Here is a 20,734-nt window from a genome sequence, read left to right as displayed (position 1 = left end):
TTTAGATCGGGAAATGAAGAACTTATGACCATTATTATTATTATTATTATTATTATTATTATTATTATTATTATTATTATTATATCTCAACTAAATTTTATGTTTAATTTATCTTTTTTCTACATTTTTATTTTATTTATTTTCTGCTTCTCCCTTTATGCTGTTTCATTTCCCTTTGTAAAGCACTTCATGCATTTCAATGTATATATGCTATAAATATACATACAAAACATTGTTATTATTATTATTATTGTTGTTGTTGACAATAATAATTACATTTTTTTGAAATGTAATATAACGTAATAATAAAATATTGAGTAAAGCAGGAAATTATAGCACGGAAAAAAATCTGAGCCCTGTCCTATTTATACAATAATATATATATAAATATATAGATATTGTATAATAAATAAATAAAAATAGAAAAAATATGAAAGGTGATTATAAAGATGCGAGCGCTCGCGAGCTGTCTTAGTTTTCGCACCTGTATTTCTATAAGGCCCTCCTTCGTTCTCGGATTGGTTAGAATTTTATACTCGCACTATCTGATTGGTGGAGACTAAACTACTAGCCAATCTCAGCGAAAGAACAAGGGGCCGCTCGGAATATGGGTGGGAAAAATCCGCGCCAACGCGCATGCGCAGAGCGCTGCTTGTACCTCATCTCTGTGCTGCCTAAAGGAGCGACCCCGCATCAGTCCCAGGCTGTAGTCCACCTGGTGCCGCGATAAAAGTAAAGTAGCGACCTTTTCTTCGGTTTATAGCGCGTTTCGCATGCAGGTATTACGCGGTGATGTTAGAGTGTAGCGGCGGATGGATAAATATGCACTTCGGGTCATATAAGCATGAACATATGAGTTAGCGCGCTACTGCGACTAGCATTGTTTTCAACACAAAGCTTCGTCTGTGACTCGCGACAATACAAGACTCCGCTATAAAATTAACAACACTTTAACTTTATTTTAATCTCTTAATGCGCGGTTTCATAAAAGTGTGCGTTTTATTACACGACTATTGGGGGAAATATTGTACATTTGAATTATCTAAGCTTCGTCCGACATCGCAGTGGACTACATTTGCTAGCATGCTAATGCTAAAGCAGCTAAAAACCCGCCCGCCATGTTTTGATGGATGTTTGCTAACAAGCGTTCGCTAACTAGCTGCGACGCTAAAGCTAGTTTCTCGTACTTGTTTTTTTTGTTAAGTTTACCTTTACTTACTAAGAATTGAAATTAATTCCAATTGATTTTTTTTTCTATATTAACGTCTTTAATTAAATATGAATGCTTAGTTTATAATAATAAGCTGATATTCACAGTGCTAGGCTAGCAAACATGCTAATATACTCTTTCCCTCCATTCTAGGCAAACATGTTGTCGTTTTATTTCGCGCGATAAAGCTTTAAAAACTTATTTGTTTCGCTGTTAGGTCACTAAGAGTTTATTTCTATTTTTTTTTGTTCTGTACGCAGAGGAGTGGTGAGCTAAATGTAGCCGTGGTGTGTGGTAGTAATGCTATGATATAGCGTTGTAGTTCACGAGCTCTGATGATTTAAATGTAGTTTTTTTATGCCAGTCTTGTCAGATATCATATTCTTCCAGGGTTATATCTATGGTTCTGGTGTATGTGTGTGTATATATTTTTATATATGGATAAAGCAGGATTGTAAGAGAAATGTAGCTAGCGAGCTAGCAGGCTGGTGTGTTAGCTAGCAGGTTTACGCGGGAGGACAACTTTCCTCCAGTCACTGTATTAAAGTATACACGTCGTGGAACTAAGCGCAATCAATTTATACCGCAGCGCTGCTGAATCGTCCATTCTGATTGGTCAGTTTTCTAGCACCGCGGTCCTGACAGTAGTTCCGGCTGTAATTCAGTTCACAGGTTTATATCAATGCGCTCGTATTAATTATACTCTGTTGTTACTAACACTTTACACACGGACTATGCAGGACGCTCTGCCGAATCTTAAGCCCTATTTGGACAGGATTAAATTTACGTAGTCGTGGGGTAATTTTCTATTCTAACAGATTGGCCAGATAAAAATCTTACAGCTGGACACCAAAAAAAATTACCACAGGAGGAGTGAGTGTGGTAACGAAGTCACAGAGGAGAAATTGTAAAATAGGAAATTACCCCAGGACCTTGTGTAAATTTAATCTCAGTGATTTTCTATGCACATGTTGCCTTGTATTGGTGGGAAAAATTATGACTGATCTCTGCTGTTGTCATATTTAGTCTTTTACAGAAGTACTCAGCAAGTTTTCCATGACAGGAAAGTTTTCAGTTATTGTTTATTACTCTTATGCTATTACATAAGTGACAACTGGAACTAACTTGTCTCACAGATGTTAAAAAAAAGAGTAGTCATTTAGTATTACGTGAAAAGTTGTAATCGTTGGCGAATTGCTGTTTGATAAGAGGAATCAAATACTTTAGTCCACGCTGTTATAGGAAAACTGGAGGTATCACAACACTGCCAGGCATAGTTTTCAGTTTTTTGGGGGAAACTAGTTTTTGAAGCAGGGGTCGACTAGTAATCTGGTCAGATATTCATTAAAAAAAAAAGTCTCTGTGGTTGATTATTTTTAAACAGCACATCATCTCATCTTTTATTTCTTACTTAAAGCACAAACGCATATGATGTGTCGAGGAAAAAGTTATTTTTCTTAGGAAAAAAAGTAGAAAAAGTTACTGATGAGTTACAGTGAGGCTGTTTGTATTGGATCAGAATCAAATATCAGCTAAGAAATTAACAAACACTTTCTATAATATGCGTATGAGTGTTGATTAATCCGTGCTTTTCTCAGAAAAAAGATAATTACGTTGAAGTCGTGTCTGAGTGACTAACGAAAGGATTTTCATTACGTCCCTCAAACCATGACCATGAATGTATAACCATAAATGTTTAACCACCTAACCCATGCTGCGGTGTTTTTTTTTTTTTTTTTTTTTTTTTTTTGGTTCCTTGTTCTGCTAGAGGTTACAAGTTCAGGTTCTGCAATGGGATGTAGTCTCTCTTGGATGAGCGAAACCAAGAGACAAACCCAGAGAGAGCATCTGTCAAAACCTGAACAGTAGCGTCAGAATTGCACAGAGCCGGCAAGCCGACCAAAGCAGCAGCTCTGCCGCCGAACCGAAATGTCGGATGTCACTTCACCAACTCCAGAACCTCCTCAAATCGTCAACCCTCCACCTCCCGAGGTGACGAACACCACTAAACCCGGCCGAAAGACCAATCAGCTGCAGTACATGCAGAATGTCGTGGTCAAGACTCTGTGGAGGCATCAGTTCGCTTGGCCTTTCTACCAGCCAGTCGATGCCATCAAGCTCGGATTACCGGTGAGTGTAGCTAGCAAGGGTGGGCTGGATACGGCAAATAAAGTCATATTGCTTTACTGGATTTTCATAGTATATAAAAGTACAGTGAGTAACAAAGGAGATGTAAAACCACTGACCTCTGGTGATGATGAGAATACTTAGCAAAGTGTGTTATAAATTTAAACCTGTTGTAAACATTGTTTTACTCTGTTTTAAGTACACAGAAAAATGAAATCTGGGTTTTTTGTGCCCCCCCATTAGGACTATCACAAGATAATAAAGAATCCGATGGATATGGGCACCATCAAGAAAAGGCTAGAGAACGTGTACTACTGGAGCGCCAGCGAATGTATGCAAGACTTCAATACAATGTTTACCAACTGTTACATCTACAACAAGGTGAGTGGTGGAAAGTAAACACATCACGTTGTTAACTGTGTAACGGTGCAGTAAAGGTATTGGGTGTGATGTAAACTGTGGGATACAATTTTAAAGAAAAGCACAGTAACAGCACATGTTACTAGAAATGTACAACAACAAAAAAAACCCACTCCTGCTTTGTTGGTAGTGTTATGCAGGCTCAGGCTTCAGTAAGGTTTCAGAACGCTAGATAAGAAAGTGAGTCATTCTATGAAGCTCCACTGCAATAGATCCTGGTCTTTACAAAGTACATCCAGGAACTAAGACATCCTTGGTTCCTATAGTGGACATGCAACTGTAGCATTTGTGAATTAGTTTGTGTGAAATCTATTTTAAGGCTCATTAGAAAACCTGAACGCATGGCTCTTTTTATTTTATTTTATTTTTTCCACCTCTGATCGATTAGCCAACAGATGACATCGTTTTAATGGCTCAAGCGTTGGAGAAGATCTTCCTGCAGAAGGTTGCTCTGATGCCCCAAGAGGAAGTGGAGCTGTTGCCTCCTGCCCCTAAAGGCAAAGGTCGCAAACCTGGACCAGGTATGTCACTTTGGATGTTGCGTAGCGATAATGGTGCCGGTGTGCATGTTTCATTCCCCAGAATTTACATTTCTTTGACCGTTTCAAATGCAGGTCAGCAAGAGGGAAGCGTGACTTCTGGCTCGCCAACCTCCGCGTTCCCGGGTGCCACTTCGCCAGTCTCTCAGCCACCGGTCATCTCTCCTCCAGCGCCTGCTATCACGCCCAGCACACCCACTGTACAGAACACGCCCGCCACCCCAATAATGCCTGGCATGCCTCCCTCGCAACCCTTCGGCAAAGTAAGTGCCAAGACCAATATGTCCTCTCTTTCGACCACGTGTCCATGACAGCATCTCATTTCGATGTGCACGGTTTCTGTTTTCCCAGAAGAAAGGGGTGAAGAGGAAAGCGGACACCACCACACCCACTACCTCTGCCATCACGGCCAGTAGGAGCGAATCGCCAACCCCTCTCTCTGAGAGCAAGCAGGCCAAAGCGGCGTTGCGGAGAGAGAGCACTGGGCGACCCATCAAACCACCCAAGAAGGACTTGGACGAGGTAGAAGCGGGTCAGCAAGGAGCCAAACGAGGCCGGCTCACCGAGCACCTCAAACACTGCGACACCATCCTGAAAGAAATGCTCTCCAAGAAGCACGCTGCATACGCCTGGCCGTTTTACAAACCCGTCGATGCCGAAGCACTCGGACTGCACGACTACCATGACATCATCAAACACCCCATGGACTTAAGTACAGTCAAAGTATGTAATGTCAAAATCAATCTATCTATCTATATCTATATATATATATATATATATATATAAACCGTAGATAAAGCTTATGTTTGCACTTTTCCGTTCCTGAAATTAATCATGACAGCGGTCAAGTTTATTAATTGCATTTATAACAGCCCTTAAAAGGCCATAACGCATTTGTATTTAAATATGTTGCAGAAAAAGATGGACGGTCGGGAATACCCGGATGCACAGAGCTTCGCCTCCGATGTGCGATTAATGTTCTCAAATTGTTATAAGTACAACCCACCTGATCACGAGGTCGTCGCCATGGCACGAAAACTCCAGGTCAGAGTTCAACACGCGTTCTTATAACGATGAATAAAGAGAAGTAATCAAACCCGATCGTGTATGACGTATATGTGTCTGAACAGGACATGTTTGAGATGCGCTTCGCTAAGATGCCGGACGAGGCAGCCGAGGCGACCGTGGTGGGCGCTGCTGCCGGAGCGGGCGTGGTCAGTAAAAGCACGGCGAGCAGCGAGAGCAGCGGCGAATCCTCTAGCTCGGACAGCTCCGACTCGGAGGAGGAGAGAGCAACTCGCCTTGCCGAGCTGCAGGAACAGGTGGGTGCGGAACAGGTGGGTTTCTCAACAAGGTCCTGACTTTAAAAATCTAAATCTTCACAAGTCCAAGACTTATTTGTGTTGTAGAGTCTAGATGTAGATGTATTAAGTGTTAGTTCTACTGTAGTAGTAGTAACTTGTAATTATTCTAATGTTTTCAATTTGATTTTCATGCTTTTGGTTTTCTCTTTAGTTAGTGTCATGTTAAGTCATACCATACATTATACACATGCTGTCAAAAGTTTACACACTCATTCTTTATTTTTTTTATTTTTAACCCCACATTTTATAATAATGAAGTCATCAAAACTCTGGAGTAACACAAATGGAACTACGGGAATTATGCTGTGATAAAAAAAAATTCTAAGTAAATAAAAATAATTTTGTATTTTAGCATCTTCAAAGTAGACAACCTTTTTGCCTAAAATTTTCAGAAATGTATCCGTGGCATTTTCTCAACCGGTTTCTTGAGGAATTTCCCTGAGATGCTTTTTAAACAGTCTTAAAGGAGTTCACACCGACGCTGGACTCTTATCGGCTGCTTTTTGGAATATTTCGCTCCAAGTCGTCTGTTAAAAAATTATTTTTATTAAATAAAATGTTTTCTAATGAAAGAAACAAATATGTTGGCACGATTATATTTTTGCCTACGACTCCGATGTCAAACATTTAATCATACACCTTCAGATCAAAGGGTTTTTAAGATCACGAGAAACATTTCAGTCGAATGTCCACAAACTTTTGAATGGTAGTGTATGCTGGAAGTAAATATTGTCCCTGTGTGAACATGGGGCACGCACGATGTATGAAAATGATATAAAAGTTTTGCAAACATGTATACACTAGGATGGAGTAAAAAAAAACATCCACCCAGGTAGGTAAATGTTCTGAAATGTCAAATTATTCATGATTATACACAAACACAAGACATTTTAGTATTGCAACATGGGGTAGTGGACAACTGATGTGGTTTTTTTTCTTCTGATTAGCAGTCTGAAGAATTCCTAACAGGCCTGGTTTTCTTAGATAGTCCCCATTACTGTATCTTCATTTTAATAAAGCAGTTTTAATTTCCCTCTTTTCTGACAAAAAACTTGTCAAGAGGAAATGGAAAGTGCTTTGGGAGAAAATGTGAAATATTCTCCATGTCGTGTGGCTGCAATTAGTAGTGGAATTCTCTAATATAACATTATATACAATAATACAAAAACTTCTTCTTTTTTTTTGTTAGCAGACCACACGAGCGAAGTGTACATGTAAACAGACCGTACATCTACATAAAATAGAGTTCGTGGGACATTTCTGATTGAAAACAAATGCAATGGAGTGTTGATTGTAATAAACGCTCGTGACTACGTTCCTCCGGTGGAAATGATGCATGACATCCAACACAAGTCTTCTTCATAATACCATGTGTGAACAGCTACACTTCTGGGCTGTCCACTTGTGATCGGATCACTCGAGGCCGATGTTAATACCAGATGTGAACAGGGCCTCATTCAGTGAACCAATACAAATCGTTCTAAGTCAGCCAGATCGCCTCAGCCGATGTGTGTAGTGCAGTAGGGGATGGGATTAGGAGCAAATAGCTTGTGGTATAGTTACAGTGTTGATGCGTCTCCAAGTTTAACCAAACGAACACTTTTGTGAAAGGAATCGGGTTTTTATTTTTCTGATATTTGTTTGAACATCCGTGAAGAAGAAAAAACCCACTACTAACCCGGGACTTGTTGTTTGCTGCACAAATATAGACCTTTTTATAAAATGTATCATAATCACACTCCTCTGCAGACAGGCATGCTTTAAAGCCTAATAATGTTTAAGATTAGAGTTGGCTGTAATGCTGTATTTATTATTTAGTTATTTAATTTTTTTTTACATTTGTAACCCATCAGGAGAGTAGTCAGGCAGGTCAGACCCCATGCAGTCCCTCTGTCCAAACTCCACATTCACAGTCTTCCTCGTCCCCTCATACTGCAGCCCCGCTCAGCTCAGGAAAGAGAAGCAGGATTGCACTCTGCATAGAGAGATAAGAAGCGGGCAGGACACCAGCTCCACTTTTATGAAATACTTAATTCGGTTTCTGCAGCAGCTTCCGGAAGCAGAGGAAACATTGTTTTCATTGTTTTTGAGTGAGATCACCCAGTTAATGTTGTCCAATTGGCAATGCCCAAATTATATTTTTCTTTAGTTAAAAACAGGTTATGTGTGTGTTTTACACAGTTGTCATATTTTCAGATGTTTTGAGTATTGTCTGTGATTTATTTATTTATTTATTTATTTATTTATTTATTTATTTTGACTGTTTGCGATCCAGTGCAAATCCACTACAAAGTTTTTATACTGTCAAAAGCATTTGAAGACTTTTTGGGTTACAGAAATAAAAGAATCCAGATGTGGAATTGCATCGATTGATACTTTGTAAAAGCACAACATATATACACACACACACACAACTGTGATGAAGGAAACACAACTGATCCAACAACATCTTTAAGATGGCATGTAATTTAAATGTGATATACAGTGCCCTCCACTAATATTGGCACCCTTGGTAAATATGAGCAAAGAAGGCTGTGAATTACTAAAGAAACAGGTTTTGACTCTCTTTCTCATCCTCTCCCCAACCCCCCAAAGAGCATCAAATGTCTATGTACACTATATGGCCAGAAATCTAAGACTGTCACACCCATATGCGGTTCTTCCCCAAACTGCTGCCACAATGCACACAATTATATTGAATGTCTTTTTATGATGTAACATTACATTTTCACTTCACTGGAACTAAGAGGCCCAAAGATATTCCAGCATGACAATACCCTTACTTTTCCCCCTTCTTCTACATCCAGATATGTGCAAAACAATCCCAAAGATCGGTGTACGGAAAAACTTGGGTCTCTTTGTTTAGTCTAGTGCACGATATACGTTGTAATTGTATAATCCAGTACTAGTCGAAATCAGATGATCATACTAATATGTATGTAAACATGCGGTGACTTTTTATTTATTTATTTTTTTTATAAGAGTAAATAATACAGCGTACTGTGTATTCCATGCATTCTGTGCTTGACTGCTAAATAAATCATCTGAGAGATGGAGTGTTGTTAAATATCCTGCGTATGTGAATGAAATGTAGGAAATGCATGGGCAGGATGTGTTTGTGTTCCCCAGTCCTAGTGGGCTTGGCTTTGAAACCAGACATACTTTGACTTGCTCTTATTATTATTTCTGGATAAAGAAAGCATGCAGATGAGTTTAAACCTCTCCCAGAGAAACCATTTATATTCGCAGTACTCCCAAGGAATTCTAACAATGTTGCCGTTGTGGTGTTTTAGAGCTACTTAATATTGTGTAAATCATTTGAGTATTGTTCTAAACCCCTTTTTATTATTATTTTTTAAAAGTAATTAGTTTATGTGTTGGAATTGAGATTTTTAGGATGTTTAGTTGTAACATGTATCTGTTGATTTATAACACAGTTGCTACTCTGTGTTATTACACCCTTTTATTAATTGGTCATACGTGTCATGATGTACTGGTGTGATATTTGTGTAAATTGTGCTGCATCGGTTTATTCATTTATAAAGGTAGGGTAAGCAAATCCATAGCTGACATTACCTAGCGGCACATTTGTCCACTTTATGAACGTATTAACTGTTTAATGCAAACCATGTGAGCTTAGTCATAACTGAAACAATGCACTTTGTCTTGGCTGTCTGCTGTGATGCGTTTATTTTTCATTTGGGCAGATCACTGATCCCCCTCTCCCTGCCTCTATCCCCAGCTGAAAGCCGTCCACGAGCAGCTCGCTGCTCTCTCGCAGGCTCCTGTCAGCAAACCAAAGAAGAAGAAAGAAAAGAAGGACAAAGACAAGAAGAAGAAAGACAACAAACTGAACAAAGGCAAGCTAGAAGACGATAAGAAGGCTAAGGCGGTGCAGCCTGCGAAACAGCCCCAGCAGAAAAAGGCGCCAGCCAGGAAAGCTAACAGCACTGTCCCTGGCAACAGGTTCGAACTCTTATCTTTTCTGTATTTCAAGCTCCTGTGAACAAATCTATCCAATATTCCTAGTAAAATGTCACAAGTCTTAATTTCTGTCGGTGTTAAATTTGTGTTTATGATCCATCCGTGTTCACTTTTTAATCAGGCAAGCCAAGAAGGGAGCAAGAGGAGGGCTAGGCTACGAGTCGGAGGACGAAGACGCGGCTCTGCCCATGACGTACGACGAGAAGCGGCAGCTGAGTCTGGACATCAACAGACTGCCTGGAGAGAAGCTGGGCCGTGTGGTGCACATCATCCAGTCCCGTGAGCCCTCGCTGCGAGACTCCAACCCCGACGAGATCGAGATCGACTTTGAGACACTCAAACCTTCCACCCTGCGTGAGCTCGAGCGATACGTCAAAACCTGTTTACAGAAGAAACAAAGGAGACCTTTACGTAAGTGCCGTCCTGAACCCGTGCTAAAAACCACACTGTTGACGGAGATCAGGGTGGAACAGCGGCGCAAACCTAATAACAGCATGAAAAGTCCCTGGCCTGGTTCCAGATTAGGCCTCGGCTCACTTACCCAGCTCCCTCCCGCTCGCATATCCACGATACAGTTCTAGTGGGCCTGGAGAAATGAGCTGTTCAAGAGCTACTATTATTTAAAAATGCAATCCAGCTGCACATATTTCCCTCAGAAGTGCAACGCATATGTGTGCATCATGCGGGCAGCAGGGGGCGCTACTGGAAAGCGCACACAGGAGGAATTACTTAGACTGTTGTCAGCAAGCAGTCGGGTGTTAATAGAGCAGTGCAAACCGGAGCATTTCTAATAGAGTCAGGTCCAGGACCAGAACTGGGATAGCTGTGACAGTCCATCCAGGATAGCCTTAAAGTTAGTCTTAGTTAGCTTTCTACCTCTCTTGATGCACTGTCTGCAAAGGAACAGTGCAAAACAACAAACAAAAAAAAAGCCGCTGTTGGAATTAGTCCCCCCCCCTTAGCGTTGGGTTATTCTACTGCTCTTCCTCCCCTACAAATAACAACCAGTGCCTGCATGATGTGCATTCAGAGTAAAAGAAAAAAAAATCATATTAACAGAATACACTTAAAAAGGCAACAGCTTGCTGAGTACTTTATTAGAACACCTGGACACCATCCATGCAGTTATCTAATCAGACAATCATGTGTTTGCAGCACAATGGAATAAAAAAAAACCATGCAGATACCGGTCGAAAGCTTGAAGGTATATTTGGGTGGGGTCTCTAGAGAGATTACACAGAACGGTGAAGCAAAAAAAAAAAACATCCAGTGGGAGGTAGTTGAAGCGGAAATGCCTCGTTGAAGAGAGAGGTCCGAGGAGAACGTTCGGGTTTGAGCTGACTGGAAGTCTGCAATAATAACTCAAGTAACCACTCTTTACAAATGTGGTGAACAGAAAAGCAACTCGGAATGGATTTGGCAAACGTTGAGTTGGATTGGCAATCACGCCATGCTTCTTTGAGTCTCCTTTCTCACATTTTCACTTCATTTTTGTGCATTTTTTTTATTACTTGATTGTAGAGCAGGTGTATGAAATGATGTACTTTTATTATTATTACTACTATTAAAAGAATCTTTGAGAACCCCCTTTACTAAGCGTGCCACAGTTAAGCGCAATGCTCCTGTTGTTTAAGCGCTCTAATATGTCCTTTTTTTTTCTTTCTTTCTTTCTTTCTTTCTTTCTTTCGTGTACCTGTAGAGAAAGGTGGCGCCGGACCAGGTACGGGTCCGTCACGGCTCAGCGGCAGCAGCAGCTCTTCAGACTCGGGCAGCAGCAGCTCCAGCGGCTCCACTTCAGACAGCAGTGACTCCGACTGATCCCTTTTTTTATTTCCACTTTTAATTTCTTCTCTTTTTTTTTTTTATGTCGTGTGCAGTCGTGATTGTTTCTCTAAGACTTTTTATATAAGAAAGAGAGAGAGAAAAAGAAACAATGAAAATGCATCATGTCTGAACTTTTTTTTTTCTTTTCTAAGAAATACCATTATGGGGAAAAAAATTACAAAAAAAAGTTAAATTAAGCGATTACATATTTCCAGTGACCGTGAAAGGGATGTTTTAGATCAGCCAAGCTATAAAGAAAACATTTCTGAAGCGTCCGTGGAAAGAAAGGAAACGGAACCTTCACAACTCGATTGCAAATGGGTTGGAATAATAAAAAAAAAAAATGTTAAAAACAAACAAACAAAAAAAAAAAAACGGTAACCAATGGCATCTCTGGGCAAGAAAGAAATAATGGAAGCTCATGGACAGTTATTTTTTTATTTCAGATGCTCCCGATTTCCAAAATCGGCTCCTGTGTATTTATTTTTATTTTTCCTTTATTCCTTTGCAACTTTTTTTTTTTTTTTTTTTTTGCTTTCTTTCTTCTTTCTCCTCCTTATTCTCTTCATACTCTCTGTGCCATGAATAGATTTTATTTTAATTTGTATTTTTTTCACACATTCATAAAAATCAATGGTGTTCGTGTCCGCTTGGATGGTCGTCTGCTTCTGTTCTACATCCAAATCCTAGAACATTTTAGACTTAGAAAGCCCATTCTCAGTTACACACCTAAAATATTGCGTTTTTCGGAGTGGCTCCATAACGACGGTGTGTGTGTGTGTGTGTGTGTGGGAAGGGGGGGGGGGGCTTAGGGAGGTGTGGGGGGGGGGGGGGGGTTATTGATCAAACACTCAGTGCATTGAGGTGCTAGTCTTCCTTCTTTGTAAGCCACATTCAGGAGTGAATGTTTCAGCCCTGCTATAACAGACAACTTGTATAACATCTCGGTCTCGCCACCTTTTTTTTTTTTTTTTTAAATTTTTAAAAAAAAGAGATATCCATGTACTTCAAACACTCGAATGCTGTCATGTAACAACCCTTTTTTTAAAGGAAGTTTAGTCTCTCTGGAATGATCATGGAATCGCAGTCTTCCTCCAGTCATGCTCAAACGACATTGATCTCTGAATGTAAGGGGAAAAAGCTGGTGTTGCATTACACATGTACCTTGTGATGTGAATAAATGATTGTTTATTTCCCAGCTGTATTTGCTCCCACCTCACCCTTGTTCCATGTGCTGCCTGTTTATTCTTATTTGACATAGTTTCATATGTTAAAGCTCCCTCTTTTTTTTTTTAACATGGTAAGAGATCATAGTAAGATCATTTTGTTTAAAACTATTTTCTCCGCATTCACACCTCGAAGATGCGAATTGCCTTAATTTTTTTTTTTAATTATTATTTTTTTTTTTTTACAAAACCAAATTCGTGAGACTTCAACACTTATTAAAGCACTACTTAGATAGTAACTACTTTTGATTTGTGTTGTCTATTTTTGGCTGATTTTTTTTTTTTTAACTTTATTTTTTTTTTATATAAAGCAGCAAGTCTCCCATAACTTTTTTTTCTTCTTTTTTTCTCCCCCCCTTCCCCAGAACGTTCTGATCGCATTGGTCATCAAGCCATATCAAGTTTTACCAGAGTGATATCTTTTTAGAAATGCTGAAAACTATATAAAGTATATAGAGAATATATATGAATAAACAATAAGTCTAGCTCATTTTTAGGCTCTGGGGTTAAAAAAAAAAAAAAAAAAAAAAGTTATAATAGCTCCTTTTTATATTTTGAAGAAAAAAAAAAGAAGGAAAAAAAAAAAGAAATGTTTACTTTTTATCTTTGACATGCATGCCAGTTTATTGTATCTTTCTTATACGTTTTTGAGCTGTTTATAGTTCTCTTCCTATAAATGTCGGTCATTTGATGAGCAGTGGATTGGAGGATTTGGTATCAGTAGACGTAGGCTTGTTTACTGGACTATGGGCCAGAGGGCTGGACTTCGGGATGGGCACGCACACGCTAACGTTTGATGTAATTGCCTACCTGGAATCTCTTCTTTGCCGTTTAAAGTCTGTTTTTCATAAAATAAATGACAAAAATATTCTGACAAGGCTTCCTTATTACTCTCTGCCTTACTAAATACCTGGGACCTTGGGGGCTCAATAATTATAGACTATAATCATGGATTGAAACAGCTCAGAATTAGTGGCATTTCCAGGTTAAAGATCCAACAGTCTGAGAATTCAAATCTGCTAAAGATGGGTTGGTTGGAGTTTAGGGAACACCATCTATAGAGTGTTTCATCCATCTCTCACAGTTCTGTTATCCCATAATCTCTTTCCTACTTTCTTTTTTTTTTTTTTTTCAGCTCAACACCTAAATTGAGTAAAGTTGATCCTATTTAAGGTTTCTGTTTATATCTAGGTGTTTTTTTTTCCTCTGTGTTGAATCCGTCAACATTTTATGAGAAACATTTTGATTTGATTATTTAATTACTGTTTTAAATATTTAAATTTTAATCGTTTTTGTTTCACAATCTCCTGCTTTAATTCCTTATTACTATTAAAAAAAAAAAACTTGTGTATTTATTTTGTATGGTTACTTTATCATTCATTCATTCATCTTCAGTAAGGGCTTTAATCCTGGTCGTGGTCTCGACAGTGGATTTTACCCATACCAATAACTAAGTTGGGCGGTACCTACCTTCCGATGATGAACTTATCGACCGATAGTTTTTAAAATTGATACTGAATGAAAACGTAACCGTCAAAGTGAAATGTTGCTGAACTTTATTACAAAAATAAACAGTACTGACTGTACCATGAGAATGTGCTGTACTTTTTTAAGTGGTATAAATATATAAATATTATTCTATAAATATTAAAGTAAATAAAATGTATACATCCAAACTGAACAAAAAAGTACCACTCCAAATAACAAATAAAAATAGAGACATCCAAAATGAATAATAATAAAAAAAAAAAACGCTTCAAATAACACAACAAATTTTGTCAGTGATAGTTTTCATTTCACCAGCGGACCCTTCTCAGCCGCTCCTGCAACAGAGGCAACCGAGAAAAACTATCTGTGTGGATTTTTGCCGATAACGATAACTGATAGTTCCAGCGACCTGTTCTCGGTGCCAATTAATCGTAAAAAACGATCAATCGGTTCACCTTTAATCCAGAGCCTTTCCAGGGGTGCTTCTCAATACTCAAATTGATGCTTCCTCGTTTCCTCGCTCCTCAGTCCTCCAGCCTGTGTCCCTGAAATTGATTGACGTCAACCATCTTGAAGGACATATCAGTTGTCTAACTGCACCATGAGGACTGAGGAATGAGGAAGCTTTCAGAGGAGCTAGGAGCGAGGATACACAGGTGTATCCTATGCAGAAGAGTTTCTTGTCGAAAAACCTGACGCACGTATAAATTCCCCTCTTCCTTTACATCTGCCGCAATCTCAAACAAAAATTCCTTTGATGATGTGATGGAATTTTGTGTGAAATATAATTCAATAATAAAATATGTTTACAATGAGTATTGAGATTAATTGATCCTTGCATGTTTGGATAGGCAAAGCTGCACAAAAGATACAATAAATGATGTATCGTTCATTAATTAATTGTTGAATAACCCAGATATTTCACATACTATCAGTGCATTTTGCTTTATTAAGAATGTTGTTATTAACCAAACTCCGACAACATAACGGCAGATCCCTGAAGCGCAGTGAGGTCATCTGTGTGAGCACAGACAACATTAATGGACGTCGCTTTGAAGTGACGCTTGAGAGAGCGAGGATATTCCATTCGACTTGCTTTGATTCCTCTCTCCTCGCATCTCATCCTTACATCCTTCCCTCGCATCCTAAGGGGGTGGAGCTAAGATGCAAGGAAAGGAAGTGAGGAAAAGAAATGAGGATGCACAAATAAGAAATGAGAAGCACTCCAGGTGTGAAGCTGGAATTCACCTTGGATGAGAGGGCACCATATACACACACATACACACACTCGCACCTAGGGGTAATTGGGTGTAGCCAATACACTGAACCAATCTACTGGAATGCTTTTGGAAGCTGGGAGGAAACCCATGTGGACTGGAGGGGGAAAACATTCACAGAACCTCCACACACACAGTAAAAAAAAACAAAAAAAAAACCACTTCAACATACATTTTAATGTATGGAATTTGCTATATAAAGGGTTTACTATGATGATGATGATGATGCACAAAGGAACTAAGCACATGGCATGGAAACTGACCACTAGATGGCGACAATGCCCTATTTTTGTTCCTCACCTCAGCGATTTGGATCAGAAGTCCAATCATAGCACATTAATGTCATGCCTAAATTACAGACCCATCAGCAATAATTGTCCATTTTTAAAACTCTTACTGACTCTATGAGTCATTTATGAGTCATTTACCTTTATTATAGAATCTGGTGGAGGACGAGGTGAAGTTTAATGGTCAAAAATGTCTGAGGATCATGGGATAGAGGTTAACATTGTGTCATTCTGGCATTAAAAAAAAATCCTTTCCATTTCTTGGATTGTGTGAACTTCATGATTCACCCGAAACCCCTACAGCGAGACAGAGAGTGGCATTTTCATATTTCAGCCTTTGTGATATTAGTATTGCAATTACGTGTAACAAACTGCATTGTCAACCCTGATTACACTTAAAGCAGTCATATACAGTAATGTAATATTATATAGACACATTTGCTCTATAAGTCATGTGACCTTCCTTTTTCTTTTTCTTTTTTCTTTTCTTTTTTGCTGTAGCATAAGAAACAAACCAACCAGTGATGGATCAGTTGCCCAGCTTTAGTGACAGCTCATCATGTCGGAAGCAGAAAGCCATTGCTCATTCGAAATAAACCACATTATTACTGGAGCAAGGCAGCTACACACTACAGGGTGCAATCCGTCTGATCTGATTGAACACGACTCTTCTATGTAAATCTTTTTGCAAAAGGTCGACCGAGCGATGCTTTTCTGCTCTCCGGACGAGGTCGTGTTCGTAATTGGGGGATTGAACGGTCACCTGGTTTACATTTGATTTTAGAGGTGTAGCCAAGTGGTAAACAATCATGTAAATAAAAATCATTTGCTTTCTGGTAATAGAGCAAGCACAGACAATCTGTGTTTCTCTTCCATGGACTACAATTATGATGATGAATGGATAAATACCGGCCATATTATTAGGAAAATTCGATCAACTTTGAGCCACATTATTCACCAACTCTCTGGATTTTCATCTCTTTTGTTGGTCCGGAGTCAGCATTTCTTCCCCAATGTTTCTCCTGTTTTATGCTGAATATTTCCTAAATTCCTTCTGCCTTATGCTGGATAACACTCGGAACGAAAAAGAAAACCAACCCGAGGTTTCCAAAAGCATCACAGCACAAAGATTATTGTAATGTCGTAGCTCAACTGAGCGCCACACTGAGCACTGTCTCTGCTACTACTTTGAACTTTATGATGCTTTGGGGAAACTGAGCCTGTTCCTTTCCGAGTTCCTTTTATTTACCTTTAAGTGGTAATTATTTTGTACCTTTACTTAGAGGATCTAGGAAGGGGGTCTTCACTTTATCTGTAAATACCTTGTCTGGCTGAAGTGTTCGTTCCACCTAACAGTGGTCTGAACTCCAGTATTAAACAGTTGTAATCAGATGTGGCTCCTGTTTGGTTGGAATAAAAAACCCTGACCTAGAGGATGCATTGTATATAGGAACATTTCTGGACTTTAAAGACCACTGTATTGTACGTTTATGTACTGTAGTTTGCATCTTGCAGAGCGGTAATGAACCTGTACAACCATTGCCAGTGACTCTGTAAAGCCATTGTCAAAAATGATGACGGAAGCCATTTACTTTTTTCATACAATACATTATTTGTTATACTATATTTGTAAATAAAATATCACGATGCTTGAATGAAAATCGGCAAAGCTTTCATTTAAAAAAAAATAAATCCTTTGCACAAAACCGTATGCATAATGCTAAATATTATAATGGAATATAATGCCATTGTAGGATTCTATAATTAATTACAGTAGTTTGTGGTTTGGGATATATACTCATATTAAAAATGTAAATAAATAAATAATGTACAACCCTATAAGAGTGCTCCAAGAAAAATCTTTAAGACTGACAATATAGTTGATCATATAGTACAGCCCTTTAACTAAAAACCATAATATACTGACCTTATGATGGCAGCACAGATGTATTTTATGAACATAATCCAACTATAAAAACGTTCGGCACATCAAGCGAACGTATACATTTTTACATATTTAGATCAAATTCTGAACCCAAACTAGTCCCACTGTGTCAAAACATTTTGCCATACTAACAGCATTGTTTCCTGCTCTTCCTGAAGTTTCCCTTTGATTCAGCTTGTATATTCAAGTGATTCACTGCTTATTTATGAGTTCGAGGTTAATAGATTAAACCCATTCAGGTCAAGTGACCATTCAAATCGACTTGCAACAATAAAAATATAACTGATAGTGGTTGGACCTGATTTCTTTACCTGTAACAACATAAACAATGGTGTCACGGACCCGTCCTCAGTCTCCATTTTGAGAATAATGGACTTAGAGAAGAAACGTACTTACTGAGATTCAGTATTACTCCATTAGCACTATAGCCTGTGCTTATTAACCCTTCCGTTTGGCTCAGAATGATCCATTTTGTAGTCTGAGCAAAAGAAGAATGGAAGAATATTTTAGGAATAAATGATTACTACTGAGAAACTTTATGTGAATGAGTCATACATGTTGTTTATAACACGACACACTACACAATATGATGAAGAAGAGGAAACTACATTGACAAGTTGGAGCTGTTGCTCTGACGCTAACATCCATCCATCCCTTTTCCATACCGCTTATCCTACACAGGGTCTCTGGAGCCTGGGAACTTCAGGCACGAGGCAGGGGACACCCTGGACAGGGTGTTATTCCATCGCAGGGCACAATCGCACACACATTCACTCACTACAAACAATTTGGAAATGCCAATCAACCTACAATGCATGTCTTTGGACCGGGGGAGGAAACTGGAGTACCCGGAGGAAACCTCGAAACACAGGGAGAACATGCACACTCCACGCACACGGGGCGGAGGCGGGAATCAAACCCCCAAGACTGGAAGTGCGAAGCAAACGTGCTAACCACTAAGCCTTTACGGTGTATTTTTAAAAAAAAGTTTATATATATATATATATATATATATATATATATATATATATATATATATATATATATATATATATATATATAAAAACTCTAAGGAACCAGTGAAGAACCCTTTTATGTACATTTAGGTGCATTAGGCAAGATTTGTTAACATTTGAACATTAAATAGGTGGAATAAAAATAAAGAAATAAAATAAATTTTATATATTGTGTGTTCAGTAGTAGTAGTAGTAGTAATAATAATAATAATTTACACCTTTTTTCTCAGATGGGGCAGAGTGAAGAGTGATGGGCAGAGTTGGGAGTCTATAAAATGACTGACAGGTGGGCCATGTAAACACAATCAATCATTCCGGACCGCAACCCAGTTTTCCCAATGGGTTTTCTCCGCCACATAATACACTGAGACCATGGCTTAAACTATTATTATTATTATAATTATTATTAATACATCGTTTTTTCCAGGTTATTTGTAAAACTAAGAAACAACAAAAATAGCCTATCGCACCTTTAAATTAGCGTGTTTGTGTTTGTAGTCGTTTTGGGCGGGAAAAAAAAAAAAAAAAGTTCTCCTCAGAACCTGGATGAGCGCGCGCGCGCGCGCGGGGAACCCAGCTGCTCTCATTCTCTGGCGGGCGCGCGCACCCTTCCACGCGTCTGCCTCTTCCTTTCTGTTGCGCGTGAACGCGGAGCTTTTTTCCTCTGCTCGATTCTCTCTCTCTCTCCCTCGCGCTCTCTCTCTCTCTGTCAGCTCGCTTACGCGCGCGCGGCTCGGAGCGGGAGTCAGAAAGAATCAAAACACAGCAGAAAAAGCGAGTGAAGGAGGATTAAAGCACACGGGGACGGACCGGAAAGTGTAGAGAGAACACATAGGCGGGAAACGGGTGGACGGTTAAGGTGTTAAATATCCTTTTTACCAATACGGAGTACCGTTTCCCCCCCCTCTTCTTCTTCTTCTTCAGTGACTGAGAAGGACCTGAGAACATTTTCGAGTTTTTTTCACGGACGTGTTAAGGTCGGTGTTAGCGTGGCGCGCGCGGACAGCCGGTAATTCACCCCAGTGTAAATAACTGCTAAAAGAAGGAAAGGAAAGAAAATTGGCAACAAAACTACTTCAAAGCTAGTGAATGGTGCTTTGTGAGCGTTGTTGTTAAGTTGTTTCCTGTTGTGTCGGTGAAGAAAGACTGAGTGGACGACACATTGTAACAAACACAAGATGATCTCTTCTTCCTCTACTTCTTGTTCTTGGACATGTTGTGATTAAAACCTCTCCGCAGACGCTTAACGGTCTTGCACTGAAGAGATTGTGGATCAAAACACCAGGCTTTGAGGTGTGTTTCTCTCCAGAACTCTCCAGAGCTTCACGTTGTGGTGATGATGATGATGATGATGATGATGATGATGAAGAAGAGGAAACTACACTGATTTGAGAATGACGAGGTTTTCCTGATTCAGTACTCGGGCACAAGTTTGGAGTCTGACCTTTTCCTTGTCAGAGATTGCAGAGAGTGCAGCTTTATCAGGAGTAGATTTCCAGCTTATCAGAATGACAGACCTCAGGATCAGGAGTTCATCTGAGTCGTTTCACGTTGTCCAACAGGACTGAGATCACTTCCTCGTCCTATGGACTGTTATCCAGAACCCTAGCTCGGACCGCGTTAACATTTCGGACGTTCGGACGCTTTTCGTGACTCCTCGGAGTCTTGGGCAGCGGCCCCTCGGCCAGACTGTCATATCGTCCAGAGGGCTTTCTGAGCTTCGTTCGTCTTTCCGCTGTCACTATGGAGGAGTGGAGACAGTGCGCCCGGTGGCTCATCGACTGCAAGGTCTTGCCCCCGAATCACCGGGTGGTTTGGCCCTCGGCTGTCGTCTTCGACCTGGCCCAGGCGCTCCGAGATGGGGTGCTCTTGTGCCAAATGCTGCACAATCTGTCACCCGGATCTGTAGACCTGAAGCAGATCAACTTCAGGCCTCAGATGTCACAGGTAGGTACCGATCGTCAGTGTCGAGGGCTTAAAATGGGGATTAATGGGTTGTTCGAACCCTTTTCTGCAGAGTAGTTAAT

The 20,734-nt window shown here is 39.6% G+C and overlaps 2 protein-coding genes across 7 annotated transcripts in view; both read left to right on the top strand.

Annotated features, from left to right (window-relative positions):
- Window positions 1–651: 651 nt before the first annotated feature.
- brd3a (bromodomain containing 3a) lies at window positions 652–12,121 on the top strand. 3 transcript variants are annotated; one of them, XM_053648500.1, is made up of 11 exons: window positions 652–732; window positions 2,979–3,340; window positions 3,581–3,718; window positions 4,146–4,278; window positions 4,372–4,559; window positions 4,648–5,019; window positions 5,212–5,340; window positions 5,427–5,633; window positions 9,403–9,626; window positions 9,766–10,055; window positions 11,344–12,121. In XM_053648500.1, exons 2-11 carry the CDS (start codon window positions 3,140–3,142, stop codon window positions 11,460–11,462), a joined length of 2,001 nt encoding a protein of 666 aa, XP_053504475.1. In that variant the 5' UTR covers window positions 652–732; window positions 2,979–3,139; the 3' UTR covers window positions 11,463–12,121. The 3 variants fall into 3 exon arrangements, with proteins under 3 accessions (XP_053504475.1, XP_053504476.1, XP_053504477.1); XM_053648501.1 differs by lacking the exon at window positions 652–732 and having other exon boundaries at window positions 4,651–5,019; XM_053648502.1 differs by lacking the exon at window positions 652–732 and having other exon boundaries at window positions 5,427–5,618.
- Window positions 12,122–19,289: 7,168 nt separating this feature from the next.
- The window catches only part of vav2 (vav 2 guanine nucleotide exchange factor), a 188,870-nt gene continuing 187,425 nt past the window's right edge, over window positions 19,290–20,734 (top strand). For 2 of the 4 annotated variants that reach the window (XM_053648697.1, XM_053648695.1), the window contains exon 1: window positions 19,291–20,654. In XM_053648697.1, the coding sequence (XP_053504672.1) occupies window positions 20,451–20,654 (204 nt within the window). In that variant the 5' untranslated portion in view covers window positions 19,291–20,450. Of the gene's footprint in view, window positions 20,655–20,734 lie in introns of all 4 variants that reach the window. The other 2 variants (XM_053648698.1, XM_053648696.1) reach the window with 2 other exon arrangements.

Source organism: Ictalurus furcatus, chromosome 18 (assembly GCF_023375685.1).
Source record: "Ictalurus furcatus strain D&B chromosome 18, Billie_1.0, whole genome shotgun sequence".
Taxonomy (NCBI): domain Eukaryota; kingdom Metazoa; phylum Chordata; class Actinopteri; order Siluriformes; family Ictaluridae; genus Ictalurus; species Ictalurus furcatus.
Note: the sequence above shows the minus strand (reverse complement) of the source record. Positions and strands in the feature narration are given on the sequence as shown.

Excerpts from the sequence above, each read along its gene's own strand:
- brd3a (XM_053648500.1), top strand. The coding sequence starts at position 3,140 with ATGTCGGATGTCACTTCACCAACTCCAGAACCTCCTCAAATCGTCAAC. Across the intron at positions 4,279-4,371 it reads AGGTCGCAAACCTGGACCAG|GTCAGCAAGAGGGAAGCGTG; the intron begins GTATGTCACTTT and ends TTTCAAATGCAG. Across the intron at positions 5,634-9,402 it reads AACAGGTGGGTGCGGAACAG|CTGAAAGCCGTCCACGAGCA; the intron begins GTGGGTTTCTCA and ends CTCTATCCCCAG.